General features: G+C 38.5%; 3 protein-coding genes across 4 annotated transcripts; 1 reads left to right on the top strand and 2 right to left on the bottom strand.

Annotated features, from left to right (window-relative positions):
• Nucleotides 1–1,863: 1,863 nt before the first annotated feature.
• LOC17884874 lies at nucleotides 1,864–3,985 on the bottom strand. Of its 2 annotated transcripts, XR_002833838.1 has the most exons (6): nucleotides 3,845–3,985; nucleotides 3,662–3,758; nucleotides 2,942–3,109; nucleotides 2,487–2,610; nucleotides 2,018–2,071; nucleotides 1,864–1,905 (listed from the first exon to the last, which is right to left on the bottom strand). XR_002833838.1 is itself a non-coding variant. In XM_023782539.1 (4 exons), exons 1-4 carry the CDS (start codon nucleotides 3,852–3,854, stop codon nucleotides 2,490–2,492), a joined length of 396 nt encoding a protein of 131 aa, XP_023638307.1. In that variant the 5' UTR covers nucleotides 3,855–3,981; the 3' UTR covers nucleotides 2,108–2,489. The 2 variants fall into 2 exon arrangements, 1 of the variants encoding a protein (XP_023638307.1); XM_023782539.1 differs by lacking the exons at nucleotides 1,864–1,905; nucleotides 2,018–2,071 and having other exon boundaries at nucleotides 2,108–2,610; nucleotides 3,845–3,981.
• A 2,333-nt stretch (nucleotides 3,986–6,318) lies between these two features.
• Nucleotides 6,319–9,989, bottom strand: LOC17886015 (agamous-like MADS-box protein AGL16). Its single transcript, XM_006291718.2, has 8 exons — nucleotides 9,799–9,989; nucleotides 9,534–9,717; nucleotides 8,102–8,180; nucleotides 7,621–7,682; nucleotides 7,170–7,269; nucleotides 7,037–7,078; nucleotides 6,862–6,945; nucleotides 6,319–6,749 (listed from the first exon to the last, which is right to left on the bottom strand). Exons 2-8 carry the CDS (start codon nucleotides 9,713–9,715, stop codon nucleotides 6,579–6,581), a joined length of 720 nt encoding a protein of 239 aa, XP_006291780.1. The 5' UTR covers nucleotides 9,716–9,717; nucleotides 9,799–9,989; the 3' UTR covers nucleotides 6,319–6,578.
• Nucleotides 9,990–10,269: 280 nt separating this feature from the next.
• On the top strand, nucleotides 10,270–11,843 carry LOC17885972. The gene is made up of 2 exons (XM_023783191.1): nucleotides 10,270–11,008; nucleotides 11,101–11,843. Exons 1-2 carry the CDS (start codon nucleotides 10,270–10,272, stop codon nucleotides 11,841–11,843), a joined length of 1,482 nt encoding a protein of 493 aa, XP_023638959.1.
• The last annotated feature ends 3,002 nt before the right edge of the window (nucleotides 11,844–14,845 follow it).

Here is a 14,845-nt window from a genome sequence, read left to right as displayed (position 1 = left end):
ACCAAATTATCTGATCTAATACTGTTAGTCTAGTAAAAATTGAAGGTTTGTTTTGGTTTTGAAACCTTCTCACTTCTGTTTTTCTACGGAGAGAGAGAAAAACAAACAAACTCTTATATTTTCTTCGGAGAGAGAAACAAACAAACTCTTATATTTTGTTGCCCATGACTACAACAAAAAAGGGTGGAGATGTTCATCAATGGCAATATGAACAGCAGTTATCCAAAATAAATCAATGGCCACTAAATTAAAAAATTGAAAACCTAAAAAAAAAGTGGTGTCGAGTGATGACGCCGTTAACTAAACTGATTTCTTTTTAATGTTTTATTTACTTAATTTGTTTTATTTATTAATTTTAAGTTTTATTAAAAATATGACAAATTTAAAGTAATATGACATGTATCATTTTTATTGGCTACAAGAGAAGGGGGTGAACAAAAGGATTCACCCCTAGGGGTGAATCGAAGAATTGTTCGAGAGTACAACAATATTATTCTATACCCATAAAAGGAATGTTAAGGACATAGAAATGATACATATTCTCCTATATACCAAAACATAAGTTTTTTTTTTTTTGTTTTTTTTTTGACTATATGCTTTGTTATTTCTCCATTAAGAAAGACGTGTTATTTTTTCTTCTAGACTACATACGTTGATTAATCTCTAGACTACTCACAGTTGTAAGGATGTGGTGGTTCCTACTTTTTTCATTGATTTTCTTGCATTGGTAAAGGTGGATCGAGAATCCGAAATCTACTACTGTCCGTCGGTAGTTATCTATAATTCATAGCAAATGAAGGAATCCAATGAAATCACAAATTCTTCTCTCTTACAATATTATTGGCGGATGTTGTTTTGTGTGAATGTAGATTAGGACTTGTACGCATGACAAACTCGCTACCAGAAACTGGTTTGGGATTTCGGCTTTGCGACTGTAATAATTTAGTTCATCAGAATGTAGAATTATGATCTTTTGACAATATTGCTTCTTTCCTAACAATGGTACGGTGGGAGATGACAGATTATTAGATGCATCTATGATCATCGTTAGCATCTTCTTTGCTTACGATTGTTTCCTTTGATCATTTTAAGATATATATATATATCATGAATAATCTTGCTTGGTTTAACACCTTGAGCTCACGGAAGACCCAGAGATGCTTCCTTTTTTCTTTTGTCCATTAGCACGTTGTTTTTTCCTTCTACAATTTGTTCATTTCTATTTTTCTTCTTTTACGAATTTGTTATTTATTATTTTATTTCATTTTTGTTTTTTTATATATAAGTAACTTTCATTTGAAAAGTTTAGATATTTGTTTAAAAGGGTAAAAAAGGGATCACTGTAATAGAATGTGACAAAAAACATTACGAAGCCAAGCAATGTTTAATATAAGAAATCAATATTATTGATAAAAAGAAAAACCAATATTTTCGACATTTATTTATCAACAGCGACGATGATATGTATGCTCCTACGTCGCAGAGATCATCAGACACGATGTATATACTAGCTAGTTAGTTATAATAATTCCATGCTTATTACTTTTTTGGCAAAGGAAAGCGGAATTTATATTCTCCGATACGCCTAATTGCGGGACTGGCGACGTCGTTCGAGCCTGATGATCCTACGGTAGATTGAACGGGTGGTAAGACATTGTTTTGGGTAGATTGAACGGGTGGTAACATCCTGTTTCTGACCCGATTCTTACATTCGAGATGGACGCCCTCGGATATATGAAGTTCGCTCCTCCACCTAGCTAACACAGCATTGTCTGAACTGGATGCGGAATTGTCTTGGGAGGAGGCTAAAAGTAAAGCCTCATAAGCTTTTGTCCTCTTTTTCTGAAGTTTCTCTGGTGTTATCTTCTTCTCTATGTTCAACAACTCTTTAACGTCATCGATCCTCTTTTAAGACATTTATAAAAAAAAAAAGATAGTCAAAGATTAATACGAATCACATAGTTACAAATATAATAACTCTTGATAACACTATCATTATATTAATAATTCAACTTACGGAACTTTCAGCTTCCGCGTCCAAAGCAACAAGTAAGGTCTCGTATGCTTTTTGCTGCAGCTTTTTAAGATTTGTATCACTCAAGGAAGACATTGTTATACAAGAAGCTAGAGAACTAAATTCACAGGTAGAGAATTTTGTAGAAAGGAGCTGATGCTCTGCAATGCCAAATGCTAAGCGGTATTTAAAGGATAATGCCTCTTAGTCGGTCTCTAAATTGTTACCAGTTTAATAAAGTTTTTTTTAAGATTAACGCTATTTCCAATTCCATTAGTGGAATGTTGTAAACTTCTACAACTCTATATACATTAGTAATACAACTCTTGGAATTCGTATGTGATATATAACTCAGCTCTGCTTTAACTTTCTTGTGTTTTGCCCATAATTCAACTTTTACTTTGAAAAAGTTTAATATCATTTTTATAGTCTTCTATTTGAAATGTTGGATTCACAAGTTGGAAATATTCACCTCTTATATAGCGCCTGATATGTTTTTCACAAGTTTATTATCATGTTTAGCGTCTGATATGGGGTTCCTCCAGAGAGCACAGCACAGCATACTAATAGAAACAGTGAAACAAAACATGCAAGCACTGCAATGAAAAAAACAACCAAACGTTTACATGTATCCAGAAAATGCATAAACGCATGGTCACACAATTACATCAGACGCTGTTGTAGATCACAAAAGGATTTCATAGATAGCAGAAACTTTCGATAGACAATCATGTGCACATATTAATCTTGGATCAGTGAAAAAGACAATCAAACGTTCACTTATTAGTACCAGACAGTCTACTTATACGGATTTCTATTATGCTTATCATGTGGTAGAATACCAGTAACTTTTCTCGAGTTAGAGATTGCAAGTAGTGATTGCAAAACACCCGCTAATTGTTCCAGTAGACAGTAAATGAAGCCTACCTGCTTGTCCTAATATAAAAGGTCACCAAGATTTTCCCTGTCGCCAAATCTTTGAGCTCAATGTACTCAGGGCTAGAAGGCTGCCACCATGGAGGACACCAGTACTTGAACTTGTACGGTTTCGTGAAAACACAAACCAAAGAAGGCCTTAACTGATAACAAGACCACCTGAGAAAGTGTCAATTATGAATCAGAATCAATAAATACTCCCTCACTCAGATGACATGAAATAGGAATAAAGAACTTGGGTAATTCTTAATAAATATACTTTAACAGGTAACTCAGAAATGCAAAGATATGAAGTTAACTTTGAGTGCCATAAGGAGTACCAAAACATAGTGAAACATGATTCAAAGCACAGAGAGACTACCAACGAACTGGGTATGATTGTTTCAAGCTAGAAGAGAGATCAAAAAATGATTTTAAGCATATAGAGACAGCCAAAAGAACTGGATATGATTGATTCAAGCTATCTGATACTCGAATCAGAAAATGTAAGAAAAAAAACAAAAAGGGGAATGATTTTACGACACAAGGTAAACGAAGCGGTGAGTATCAATACGAGTCCCAAGAAGACCAAAAGCTAATGTCGAGCTCGACCAAAATCGAATCAAATTCATAATTTAATAATACCGTAACCAGTAAAGTATAACAAATAGAGAGAGTATCGGGCATAAACGTAACATTATCGAGCTGAACAAAATATGTCTACAAGTTAACCTGGGATAAAACTTGGGGATTGTAAATGATCGGCTAAGGAAGTGAAATTGGCAATTGGTTGATGACATATCTGTGTAGCCATCGTCGAGATCTGAGACTGATAAAATTGAAGTAAAAAGTCAAATGGAGTGTGGTGAGCACAAGAGATATGAGAAGACGAGAGAGAGAGAGGGAGAAAGATACCCCAAATCATCGGCTTCGTTGTAATCCTCGTCCGCCATTTAAGTCGATTTGAGCAATCGCGCTCCTCCACTTCCACTCGATACTACAGTGCACGAAGACGATCTATGACGTTTCAGAGCTCATACACCCCCTGGCTACTAGGAAGCCCATAGTTACAAAGCCTTTTCTCAAGCCCAATTTTGGCCCATATAAGAGAGACTTGATGAAGAAGAGAAGAAGAAGAAGCTTTATAGTCCCAAAAATATAATTGTTGATGTATGATGTAATCTCCACTAGCTTGACCTCTTGACCTACCTATAGAAGATTTTCCATCCAACGGATTTATAACAACATCATGTTTATATTTGATACAACTTTAGGTAATATAAAATATCCCTTTATTTATTTTAATTGAGATAATACTATTGTTTTTAGATTAATATTTCATAAAACTTTAGGTAACATAAAATCATCCTGTCTTTATTAGTTTGACCATTAAAGAATTAAAATCTAGATTTTTTTTCTTTCCAAAGTAAAATAAAAATAACATGTTATTAGTTGACTGGAAAATTATATAAGGATATGCATAGAAGATAAAATGCTCTGAAATTTTTTTCCTTTAAGTATGCATGTAAGTTGTATATATAACTCAAGCATAAGTTTGACTTAAAAACCAAAGAAAAAACTCAAACATAAAAAATTCATGCGCATATAATTAACCGAAAAAAAGACTATCAATGGAAGATCAAGGGAGAGGAAACCCTAAACCTAAACAACTTGGGGCGTGGGAGAGAAGAGTAAAAGTAAAAAGTTCAAATATAATGTTACCTCACCACATTGTGGAAAAGATTCTAGAAAAACTTCCAGTTAAATCTATCATTAAGTTCAAATGTGTATCAAAGGAATGGAGATTAACGACTATGTCTCAATATTTTAAGGAGAGACATATGAGAATCAGTGAGCGATCTCATGATCCGAATATACTCTTTGTCCAGAGTAAACGTGTGCAACCCATTGAAGTATGTGTAAATACATTGACGTTGAGGTTATCGGTTTTTGTCGAAAGTCGCTCTTATTACCCTTTTTACGACAAATTCTTGATTTTTGTCACAAAGAGTTGCGATGGTCTTCTATGCATTTACGGTTTCACTCAATGTATTTATGTAATCAATCCTTCGATAAATTGGTATCGTAGTCTTCCGTTGGCAATGCTTCAAAATCTTATTCAAGATATATTCAATGGAGGTGGTAAATTCACTTCACTTCATTTATACATCTTATGTTCATATATACATGGAATCGTCTGTTCTTATTTCAAGTTCCAAACTGATTCATGTCATTTTTTTTTTTTGGAGTCCAAAAGTCCAAAATAAATTATCGTATTGTTTAACTTCTAGTTTTTCTTGGTTTTTAAATGATTTAGATAGTTTAAAAAAAAATAGTAAATTAACATTCAAATCTGTTTTTACTTTCTCTTTTTAAATGAACAAGACTCTTATATTTTTTCTTATTTCTTTTTCTGTCTGGCAGACGGGAGGAGTATAGATTGTCCCTTCCTCGGATTGGGTAGAGACAAGATCAATGGCGAATATAAGTTGGTATGGTTATATAATTCGAAAGAGTTGGGTTTAGACAACGTAACTACATGCGAGGTCTTCTCTTTTAACACAAACACTTGGAGGAACGTGACTGGTTCTCCCTATAGAGTATGTTATTGCGATATTCCAACATATGTAGATGGATCACTACATTGGCTAAGCGAAGTATACAATTCAAAAAGCCATATCGTGTCTTTTGATCTATATAGTGAAACTTTTGAAGTGAGTCTGAATTTACCATTTAGCACTGTTGGTCTTGTTGCTATAAACGACGTGAATGGCCGTTTGTGTGTATCAGTGGCCGGGAAGGACATGAAGCAAGAGATATGGTCATTGAATACAAGCAAAAAATGGGAGAAGACGTTTTCCATAGATTTGAACATAACTTCAAGTTTGTTTGGCCAATCGGTTGCGCCAACACAAATAATCACAACATTTCAGAAAAATAAGATTGTGCTTCATAGGTTGGAGGCATCTGGCCGCACTTTGATGATACATGATCCGCAACAAAATTCTTATGATTTAGCTTTCAAATCTAAGCATAGTGGGTTTTCTATCGCTTATTTCCCAAGTTTACTCACTGTGTAACACATGGAACCGCATTCATAATTATATATTATACTTATTTTCTTATTCTTGTTTCATGATTGAGCTACCAATACCTTTCCTATATATATTACTTTTATTTTGCTCTATGCCTCTAGTTTTCAAATCTATAATTTTTTCAACCTCAAATACTTTTATATAAGATATATCAATCGTTGAGGCACATATGTTACATTTAAGAATTTACGTTCTATAAGATATATCAACCTCACATTTTATTACTGCTAACTTACTCACATTTTACAAATTGCTTTGGATGAGAAAACTAGAATGCAACGGAAGTCTACGAGGTTATGTGAAAACACTCATTTCCTATGATCATCAAACTACTCATTGGCTTAAGCTCCAAACCAACAGTTACAAAGTTATTTTGCAGGGAGAAAGAAGTTTTTTGAAAGAGTTACAAAGCTGGTGTTTGATAGAAATGGATTGCAAACTGATCATGTTTATGTTTCTTTGCTTATGCAGTAACAAGCTGCAACAGTTAAATTGAGATATGATTCCGAACGAGAGGTCAACATAAGTGTGTGCGTATGCACACCACTTATATATTATGCAATGAAGGAAAAGTAGTTGAGTTGGATAGCTTTTGCATGTGTCTCATCATGCTGCGGTTGGCTGAGCTGAAGATGGACATGTTCGCTCGAGTTATCTCTCATGTCTAGACCATTTGTGAGAAGAGAATTTTTGTTTGTGATTTTCACACCCTCAACCTCTGAAACCTGGAATATGCACATATTATCCTTAGATAAGAAAATATAAAATGTTCTAGCATGTTACAGATTCTAATAATCTTGGCTCTTAGATGCTTCCAAAAAAAAACCCCAAAGGTACCTTTTCATGTAATTCCAGATTCTGTTGGTGCATTAAGTTTACTTTCTTGTGGAGGTCTAAATTCTCTTGGTGCACGAGATTCCCCTGCATCCGAAAAGATAAGAAAAATTAGCATCTTCCTTACCAACAGAGTGGAGAATGTCTAAAATCTATATTATGGTGACCATTGTCCTACCTCTCGGTTAAGTTCTTGTATTTCTTCGATTAACATTTGATCCTGAAAAAGGCAAGAACATAGTAGATATAGTACAGCTATTACTTCTTCTAAATGGTTCCAAAAATTGACTTTATCGTCACAGCATCAAAACCTTTTTCATCCGAACGCCACGGAGGCTCAATTCAAGCTGATTTTCCAATTTCTGTAAATCATCTACACTTAGTCCAGAGAGCTCTTCCCCCATCATTTGCCTGTCAAAGTGTTTGAAAGTGTGAGTGTGAAAGTGTTTGGTTATTTCCTTCTTATGGATGGTTTAGCCTTTAGATGCTGGAGGTGGTAGAGATAAAATGGTGGTTTTGGGGAAAACATCCAGTATCCTGGTAAAACCTTAAGAGGTTGAAAAACATTCTTAATCTGTTTGGTTTTTTTCTTCTTCTTAATATCGACCATTCCTATGCAAATGGTAGGATACTTTTGGGTTCTGAAAAATCCAGCCTTAGACTACATATAAGTTTTCATTTTGCATTTTAGTACATCCTTCCCTGTTCTAGTTGTAACCACTATCGAGAGTGTTTGACAATCTAAGTGGATGCAAAACATACCGGTGGTTTTCTTGCAAGTTATGTAGCTGTCGCTTTAGAATTGCAGCCTCCTTTTGCCAGAACTGTAATATAGTAGAAATGATTTTCAGGTGATTGAAAAACATGTATTTTGTCTTTGGATTAAACATAATGTTGTATGTTATGTCTAGAACGGATTCTTGAATAAGAAAATGCAAAATTATGTATGTAATCTGATGGTCAGGTGGGCATGTCTTGTGTTTTATAGCAAACTTACTTCAACAAATGATGTGTGGTATTTAGACTCAGAAGTCTGATATTGAAACCAGGATCAGCTGGAGAGGAATTAAAAGTGGGGAAATGCCAATAAAGTTGTAATAGGCTAACATCAGTAAAAAGCACCAATAACAGTCTCTCTGTCTTTGTATGTTACTTGTTTGGTATATTCTTAACTCAAGCACATAATTGGTTCTCTTGATTACTCGTTAAAATCCATAAGGAGGAGCAACAAAAAAGGTAGTACCTGAATTTCTGAAGCGGGGTCATTTTCCGAACTGGTTTCCCCTTTGGCATCGGTGTATCGCTCTATGACTGATTTCATGCTGCCAACGAAAAAGGTAATTGCATAGTTGCAGAGTGTGGTTGGTAGGTAAGGTAACCAAGCAACATACACTGCAACATTTCTCCTTACAATTCATTGTCAAAAGTTTTACTTAAAAAAACGGATTTTAGTCTACCCTAAGCCATCATTGCCTACATGGAATGGTTCTCTGCAACCCAGATACAGATTCGCTAAACAAGATGTATGAAGCTTGAGCAGAGAACGTGGCCAACTCTAATCACAAAAACAGGTTATAGATATATTGGTAAGTGAGACATAAATGTGAAGGACCATTTTACACCATTGGAAATTGCAACCATTACATTATATCCGAAGATCTTCCGTACTTAATATTTTGTTTCTTTTCATACTGCAACACTTCTGATGGATGGTACAAATTCTTTTCTTTTTGTTTTTGCTGTCTTTATTGAAAAGAAAAAGAAAAGGGGCAGAGTCCCACTTCTAAAAACAGAGAAAACTGAAAGAAAGGAACAAAAAAAAAAAAGAGAGAATAACAGAAGCTTTCTCCCTCTGAGACAGATGTAAGAGGCAGATTATATTCAACCTTTTCTAATAGATAAATGATGCAAACAGAGAGATTATTATCTAACAATAGGCAAAATGTTTCCAAAAAGAAAGACTAAACTCCTCTACATATCATCATTAAACAAATGAGCAAGTTGAATAATAAAAGAGCAAAACTTGATTATGGATGACAACGAAATCAGAAATGATTCCCCCACTTGTGTATATTAAAGTATTAATAACATAAGATAATGCTGCAGCTCATTTTAGGTACATCAAACCCACCAACTAGTTGCCAATAAAGAAAAGGAATAGCGCAAAAAGAGACGATTCTTTCTAAAACCTCTCTAACCAAACCAAGAAGACAATAAAAAGTGGTTTTAATGAGCGAGCGAGAGAGAGAGAGAGAGAGTTTTAAGAGTTTCTTCAACCACTAACCACTTTATTTCTCTCCCCCCCTTTCCTCTTCTGATAAAGTTTCTACCAAATTTAGTATGTTTTTGGCAAACACCACAAGTCCCTCACAATCTACGCACCACACAACATAGAAACATACATACAAAAACAGAGAAATAAAACACACTCTCATGTTCCCTTAATTTCAAAACCTTTTTTAATCTCTATCAAATCGTATTGAACTTGGGATTATTTCAACCACTTCACTTAGTCTGAGCTGATCTACGATTCTTCCCCTAAACCAAATGAATTTGCAGATAGAACAACCAACAAGAAATCGAATTTTAAGATTTCGAAATTGGTTCATCAATGAATCACATGGACCAAACCAATACCAAAAAAAAAAAGTCAACGAAAGAGAAAAAAGAGGTACCTGGAGCTGGAGAAATCGTAGAGCCGACCAGTGCTAGAGAAGATGATAACACCAACCTCAGCATCGCAGAGAATCGCAAGCTCCTTTGCTTTCTTCAACAAACCATTCCTTCGCTTGGAGAAGGTAACCTGGCGGCTCGTAGAGTTATTGATCCTCTTAATCGCGATCTTTCCCCTTCCCATTTCTACATCATCATCATCGTGAATTTCAAATTCAAATCCAAACCATCAGCTCCCGAATTCAATTAAACAAAATCGAACATTACCTTTTTGAAAAACCCAAGATCGCGGGAAATGAAATCGAAAAGAGATCTGGAAAATCCGATAACCGGGTGAGATAAGAGATGGTTCAGGTCAGAGATTTGTTTTGGTTATGTTGTTGTTTGATCGAAAGAGAAGAGAAGGAGAGAGGAGTAGAAGAGAGAGAGACAGACAGAGCCACATAAGGAAAGAACATATGATAAATTTGGGATATTTAGGGCAAAAAGGGGTTTCTTACTATATAAAACATACCTCGCTTGTTATGTACTGACACATGGCATCCCATAAGTGGGTTTCCTTTCTTCTTCGATACCCGACGGATAGTCCCCCTATCGATTCTTTTTAATTGTCGTCGTACGACACTAGTCTGTCGATAGGGAAGCACTTTCCTTTTTTTCCTTTTTTTTTTGTCCGAAAATAACTTTAATGTAAACTATATAATAGCCTGCGAGAAAAGGATATTTCAATTGTAAAACATGGCCGTGGGGGAAAAAGATGCGACGATGCTGGACGTGGGGGAGGGTAGTCGACCGCCGGGAGACCCTCCGGATCTGAGCCAATCATATGCGAGTAAGGTGGCCGGAGGAAGTGTTGGAGGGAAACAAATACCCGATGATTTGTTAGCGGAGGAGTTTTTGGAGACGAGTGTGAGGATGGAACTCCCAGAAGGGGATGAAGGGGAAGCGGTGGTAACTATTGATGCAGAGGTGTTGGAGGTGATGAATGGGTTGTGGAAGCAATGTATGATTGTTAAGGTGTTGGGGAGGCATGTTTCCATTGCGGTCTTGTTGAAGAAATTACGGGAGATGTGGAGGCCGAAGGGGGCGATGTACGTGGTTGATCTACCTCGCCAGTTCTTCATGGTTAGGTTCGAGTTAGAGGATGAATACCTAGAGGCGTTAACCGGAGGTCCTTGGAGAATTTTTGGGAGTTATCTCATGGTGAAAGCGTGGGAACCGGAGTTTGATCCCATGACGGATGAGATTGTTACAACACCGGTGTGGATTCGTTTATCGAATATTCCGGTGAACTTCTATCATAAGAGACTTCTTATGAGGTTGGCGAGGGGATTAGGGAAACCAGTGAAAGTGGATCTCACAACGATGAATTTCGAGAGAGGTCGTTTTGCTCGGATATGTGTGGATGTGAATTTGAAGAAGCCACTGAAAGGATCAATATTGATCAACGGTAGTCGGTACTTTGTCTCCTATGAGGGTATGACGAACATTTGTCCAGTGTGTGGTTTGTTTGGACACGGGACTTTGGACACGGGACTGTGTCGTGCCCTCGGAGAACGTTGGAAACAGAGAATCATGGGGATAAGCAGAGGTTGGTGGAGGGTGTTGTGCCAGTCAAGGAGACTCAGAGGGGAGAAGAGTTTACGATGGTTAGAAGATCGGGTCGGCGTCCGGAGACGTCTCGCAAGTCCGGCGACCAAACGGATATTCGTGGGAAGGGCAATTCTGGTAACCCACTGCAGGATATCACAAACATTAATGGTGTTTCGAATGTTACCATTTCTAACAGATTCGTTGAGTTGGAGGAGGATTCTATTGAGAGGGTGGGTAAGGAAAGCGAGAGTTCAGTGGTACCGCATAAGGAAAACGTATCTGTCATTACTCAACAGGAGAAGGAGAAGAGTGGTGATCAAGTTAATGAGAGGGGGAGGGTTGGGCCTATTAGTAAAGGGTTAGGCCCAATGCGAAAAGGGTCACAATTCAATTTTGGAGCTCAGCAAGGGCTGCGTAATGGGCCTAAGTTGAAACATAAAGCTAATAAGCCCGCTCTGGGGTTGGTGTTTGGTAGGACAAATGGGGAGGTGGAGATGTCGTTGTCGGGAAAACGTCTTCGTGTTGAGAGGGAGGAGTTGGGTAGAGCTGGGGGAATATTTGGACACGAGCGTGCAGGAAACAAAGACTCGGTCAAGTTAGTCCCCACAGTTACTACTGAGTCTATGTCGGGTATGGCCGGTTTAGAGCTCGTGTCGCAGAAGCGGGATTTGAATATGCCTCCACATCCATCTGAAGAGATGGAGTTGCAGGGAGCATGACGGTTTTCCCCGGTAGTTCGGTGTGGAGTTTACATTATTATAATGAATTGCTTGTTATGGAATTGCCGGGGGGCCAATAAACCCAATTTTAGAAGATCCATTCGCTATATTTTGAAGAAATTCAAGTCGGAGGTGCTCGCTCTGTTTGAAACTCATTCGAGTGGTGATCGAGCGCAGAGAATTTGTCAAGGCCTTGGATTCGACGGCTCGTTTCGGGTTGATGCGGAGGGCCAAAGTGGTGGGATTTGGCTCCTTTGGAGGTCTGAAGTTGGAGATGTTGCGGTTGTTCAGTCTTCATCTCAGTTTGTTCACGCTACGGTAACTAAGGAGGACGAGACTACTAACTTGATTGTTGTTTATGCAGCCCCTACGGTGAGCAGACGGAGTGGTTTGTGGGATGAGCTACGTGGGGTGGTAAATAACATTACTGGTCCAATTTTGATCGGTGGTGACTTTAATACCATCATTCGTATTGATGAGCGGACTGGGGGTAATGGTAGTCTTTCTCCGGATTCGCTGGCTTTTGGGAACTGGATCAACGACTTATCGTTGATAGACTTGGGGTTCAGAGGAAGCAAGTATACGTGGAAACGGGGTCGAGAGGAGCAGAATTATGTTGCGAAGAGACTTGATCGGGTTTTATGCTATGCGAACATGCGTTTAAAATGGCATGAGGCTGTCGTTACTCATCTCCCTGTTTTTTGTTCTGACCATGCTCCGCTGTATGTGCAGCTTCAACCGGAAGTTAGAGGTAACCCGAAAAGAAGACCTTTTCGCTTTGAGGCAGCATGGTTGCATCATGAAAGCTTTAAAGATTTGCTTGAGGTTTCTTGGAACAGAGATATCTCGACGCAAGAGGCTCTTAAACAACTGAGGGTTAAACTCCTGAAGTGGAATAGGGAGGTCTTTGGGGATATTCAGAGGCGTAAAGATGGTTTGCTCCATGAAATAAAGGAAGTGCAAGTTGAGCTTGAGGTGACCCAGGCAGATGCGTTATTGCAGAGAGAGGAGGGTCTTATCAAGGCGTTCGACATTGTTTTGGAACAAGAGGAGTTGCTTTGGTTCCAGAAATCTCGTAAGAAAGTTCTCGTGCAGGGGGATCGCAATACTAAGTTTTTTCATACTTCTACAATCATTCGTAGAAGGCGAAATCGGATTGAGCTGCTAAGAGGGAATGATGGTCGTTGGATATCGGATGCTCGTGAGTTGGAGAGCATGGCCATCAATTACTATAAGCGACTGTACTCCATGGATGATGTTGATGCTATTGTTGATAAGCTTCCACAAGATGGTTTTCCCTGCCTTTCTAATGCGGATTTAATGGCTTTGGGTAAGAATTTTTCGGCGTCGGAGGTGGAGAGTGCAGTGAGAAGTATGGGAAGATATAAGGCTCCGGGTCCGGACGGGTTTCAACCTATTTTTTATCAAGATTGTTGGGAGACGGTTGGAGGTTCTGTGGTGAAGTTTGTGTTGGATTTTTTCAGTACTGGACAGCTTCCGGAAGAGATGAACGATGCTTTAGTTGTGTTGATAGCCAAGGTTACAAAGCCGGAGACGATAATGCAATTTCGTCCGATTAGCTTGTGTAACGTGCTTTTCAAGACTATCACTAAGGTAATGGTTTCACGTCTGAAAAGTGTGATGCCTTTCTTAGTCGGGCCAGCTCAGTCTAGTTTCATACCAGGAAGACTGAGTACGGATAACATTCTTATTGTTCAGGAAGCAGTGCATTCAATGAGACGTAAAAAAGGTAGAAAGGGTTGGATGCTCTTGAAACTTGACCTGGAAAAAGCGTATGACCGTATTAGATGGGACTTCCTGAATGATACCGTTTGCGCTGCTAGACTTCCGGAGAATTGGATAGAGTGGGTTATGAAGTGTGTTACGGGTCCTTCTATGCATATTATGTGGAATGGGGAGAAGACGGAAGCGTTTAAGCCAGCTAGAGGGTTGAGACAAGGGGATCCCTTATCCCCTTATTTGTTTGTGTTATGTTTAGAACGATTGTGCCACCAGATTGAGAAAGTAGTGGGGTTAAAGACTTGGAAACCAATTAGTTTATCAAGGGGTGGCCCCAAACTTTCACATTTATGCTTTGCGGATGACCTTATTTTGTTTGCTGAAGCTTCTGTGGAGCAGATAAGGGTGATTAGACAAGTTTTGGAGAGATTTTGTGAAGCGTCGGGTCAGAAAGTTAGTATTGAGAAGTCCAAAATCTTCTTCTCAGACAATGTTAGTCGTGAGATGGTTCGTCTGATTACGGATGAGAGTGGTATAAAGGTTACTAAGGACTTGGGAAGGTATCTTGGCATGCCTATTCTTCATAAGCGAATGAATAAGACCACGTTTGGGGAAGTGGTGGAAAGAGTTTCCTCTCGTCTTTCGGGTTTGAAAAGCAAAGTATTAAGTCTGGCGGGCCGCATAACCTTAGCGAAATCGGTTCTCTCGTCCATACCGGTCCATTCCATGAGTACAATTATGCTCCCTAAATCAACTCTTTCTAAACTTGATTGTTTATCGAAGACTTTTATTTGGGGGGGAACGCCAGAGGCTAGAAAACAGCACTTGTTATCTTGGAAAAATCTCTGCAAACCGAAGAGAGAAGGAGGCATTGGTATTCGGTCTGCAGTTGAATCAAATAAAGCTTTATTGGCGAAGGTGGGTTGGCGGGTTATGCGTAATCGCACGAGCTTATGGTCACGGGTTTTGCGGAGCAAATATAAAGTCCGGGAAGCTTCAGATCCGACTTGGACAATGGTTAAAAGTTCTTGGTCTTCAACTTGGAGGAGTGTGGGGATCGGGTTAAGAGAAGTTGTTTATCCTGGCATGCGTTGGATTTTGGGAGATGGTAGCGAAGTTAAGTTCTGGACGCAGAAGTGGTTACTTAATGTTCCGTTGTTGGAGTTGGCCACTGTTGAGGTCCCTGTGGAGTTAGCGGATCGCAGCATAAGAGAGATGTGGGTTGAGGGATCGGGCTGGGATTGGCCTCAAATCGCACCGTT

The sequence above is a fragment of the Capsella rubella genome, unplaced genomic scaffold, assembly GCF_000375325.1.
Source record: "Capsella rubella cultivar Monte Gargano unplaced genomic scaffold, Caprub1_0 scaffold_5, whole genome shotgun sequence".
NCBI classification, from domain to species: domain Eukaryota; kingdom Viridiplantae; phylum Streptophyta; class Magnoliopsida; order Brassicales; family Brassicaceae; genus Capsella; species Capsella rubella.
The sequence above is the reverse complement of the archived record's forward strand: the minus strand, read 5'-3'. Positions and strand labels throughout refer to the sequence as shown.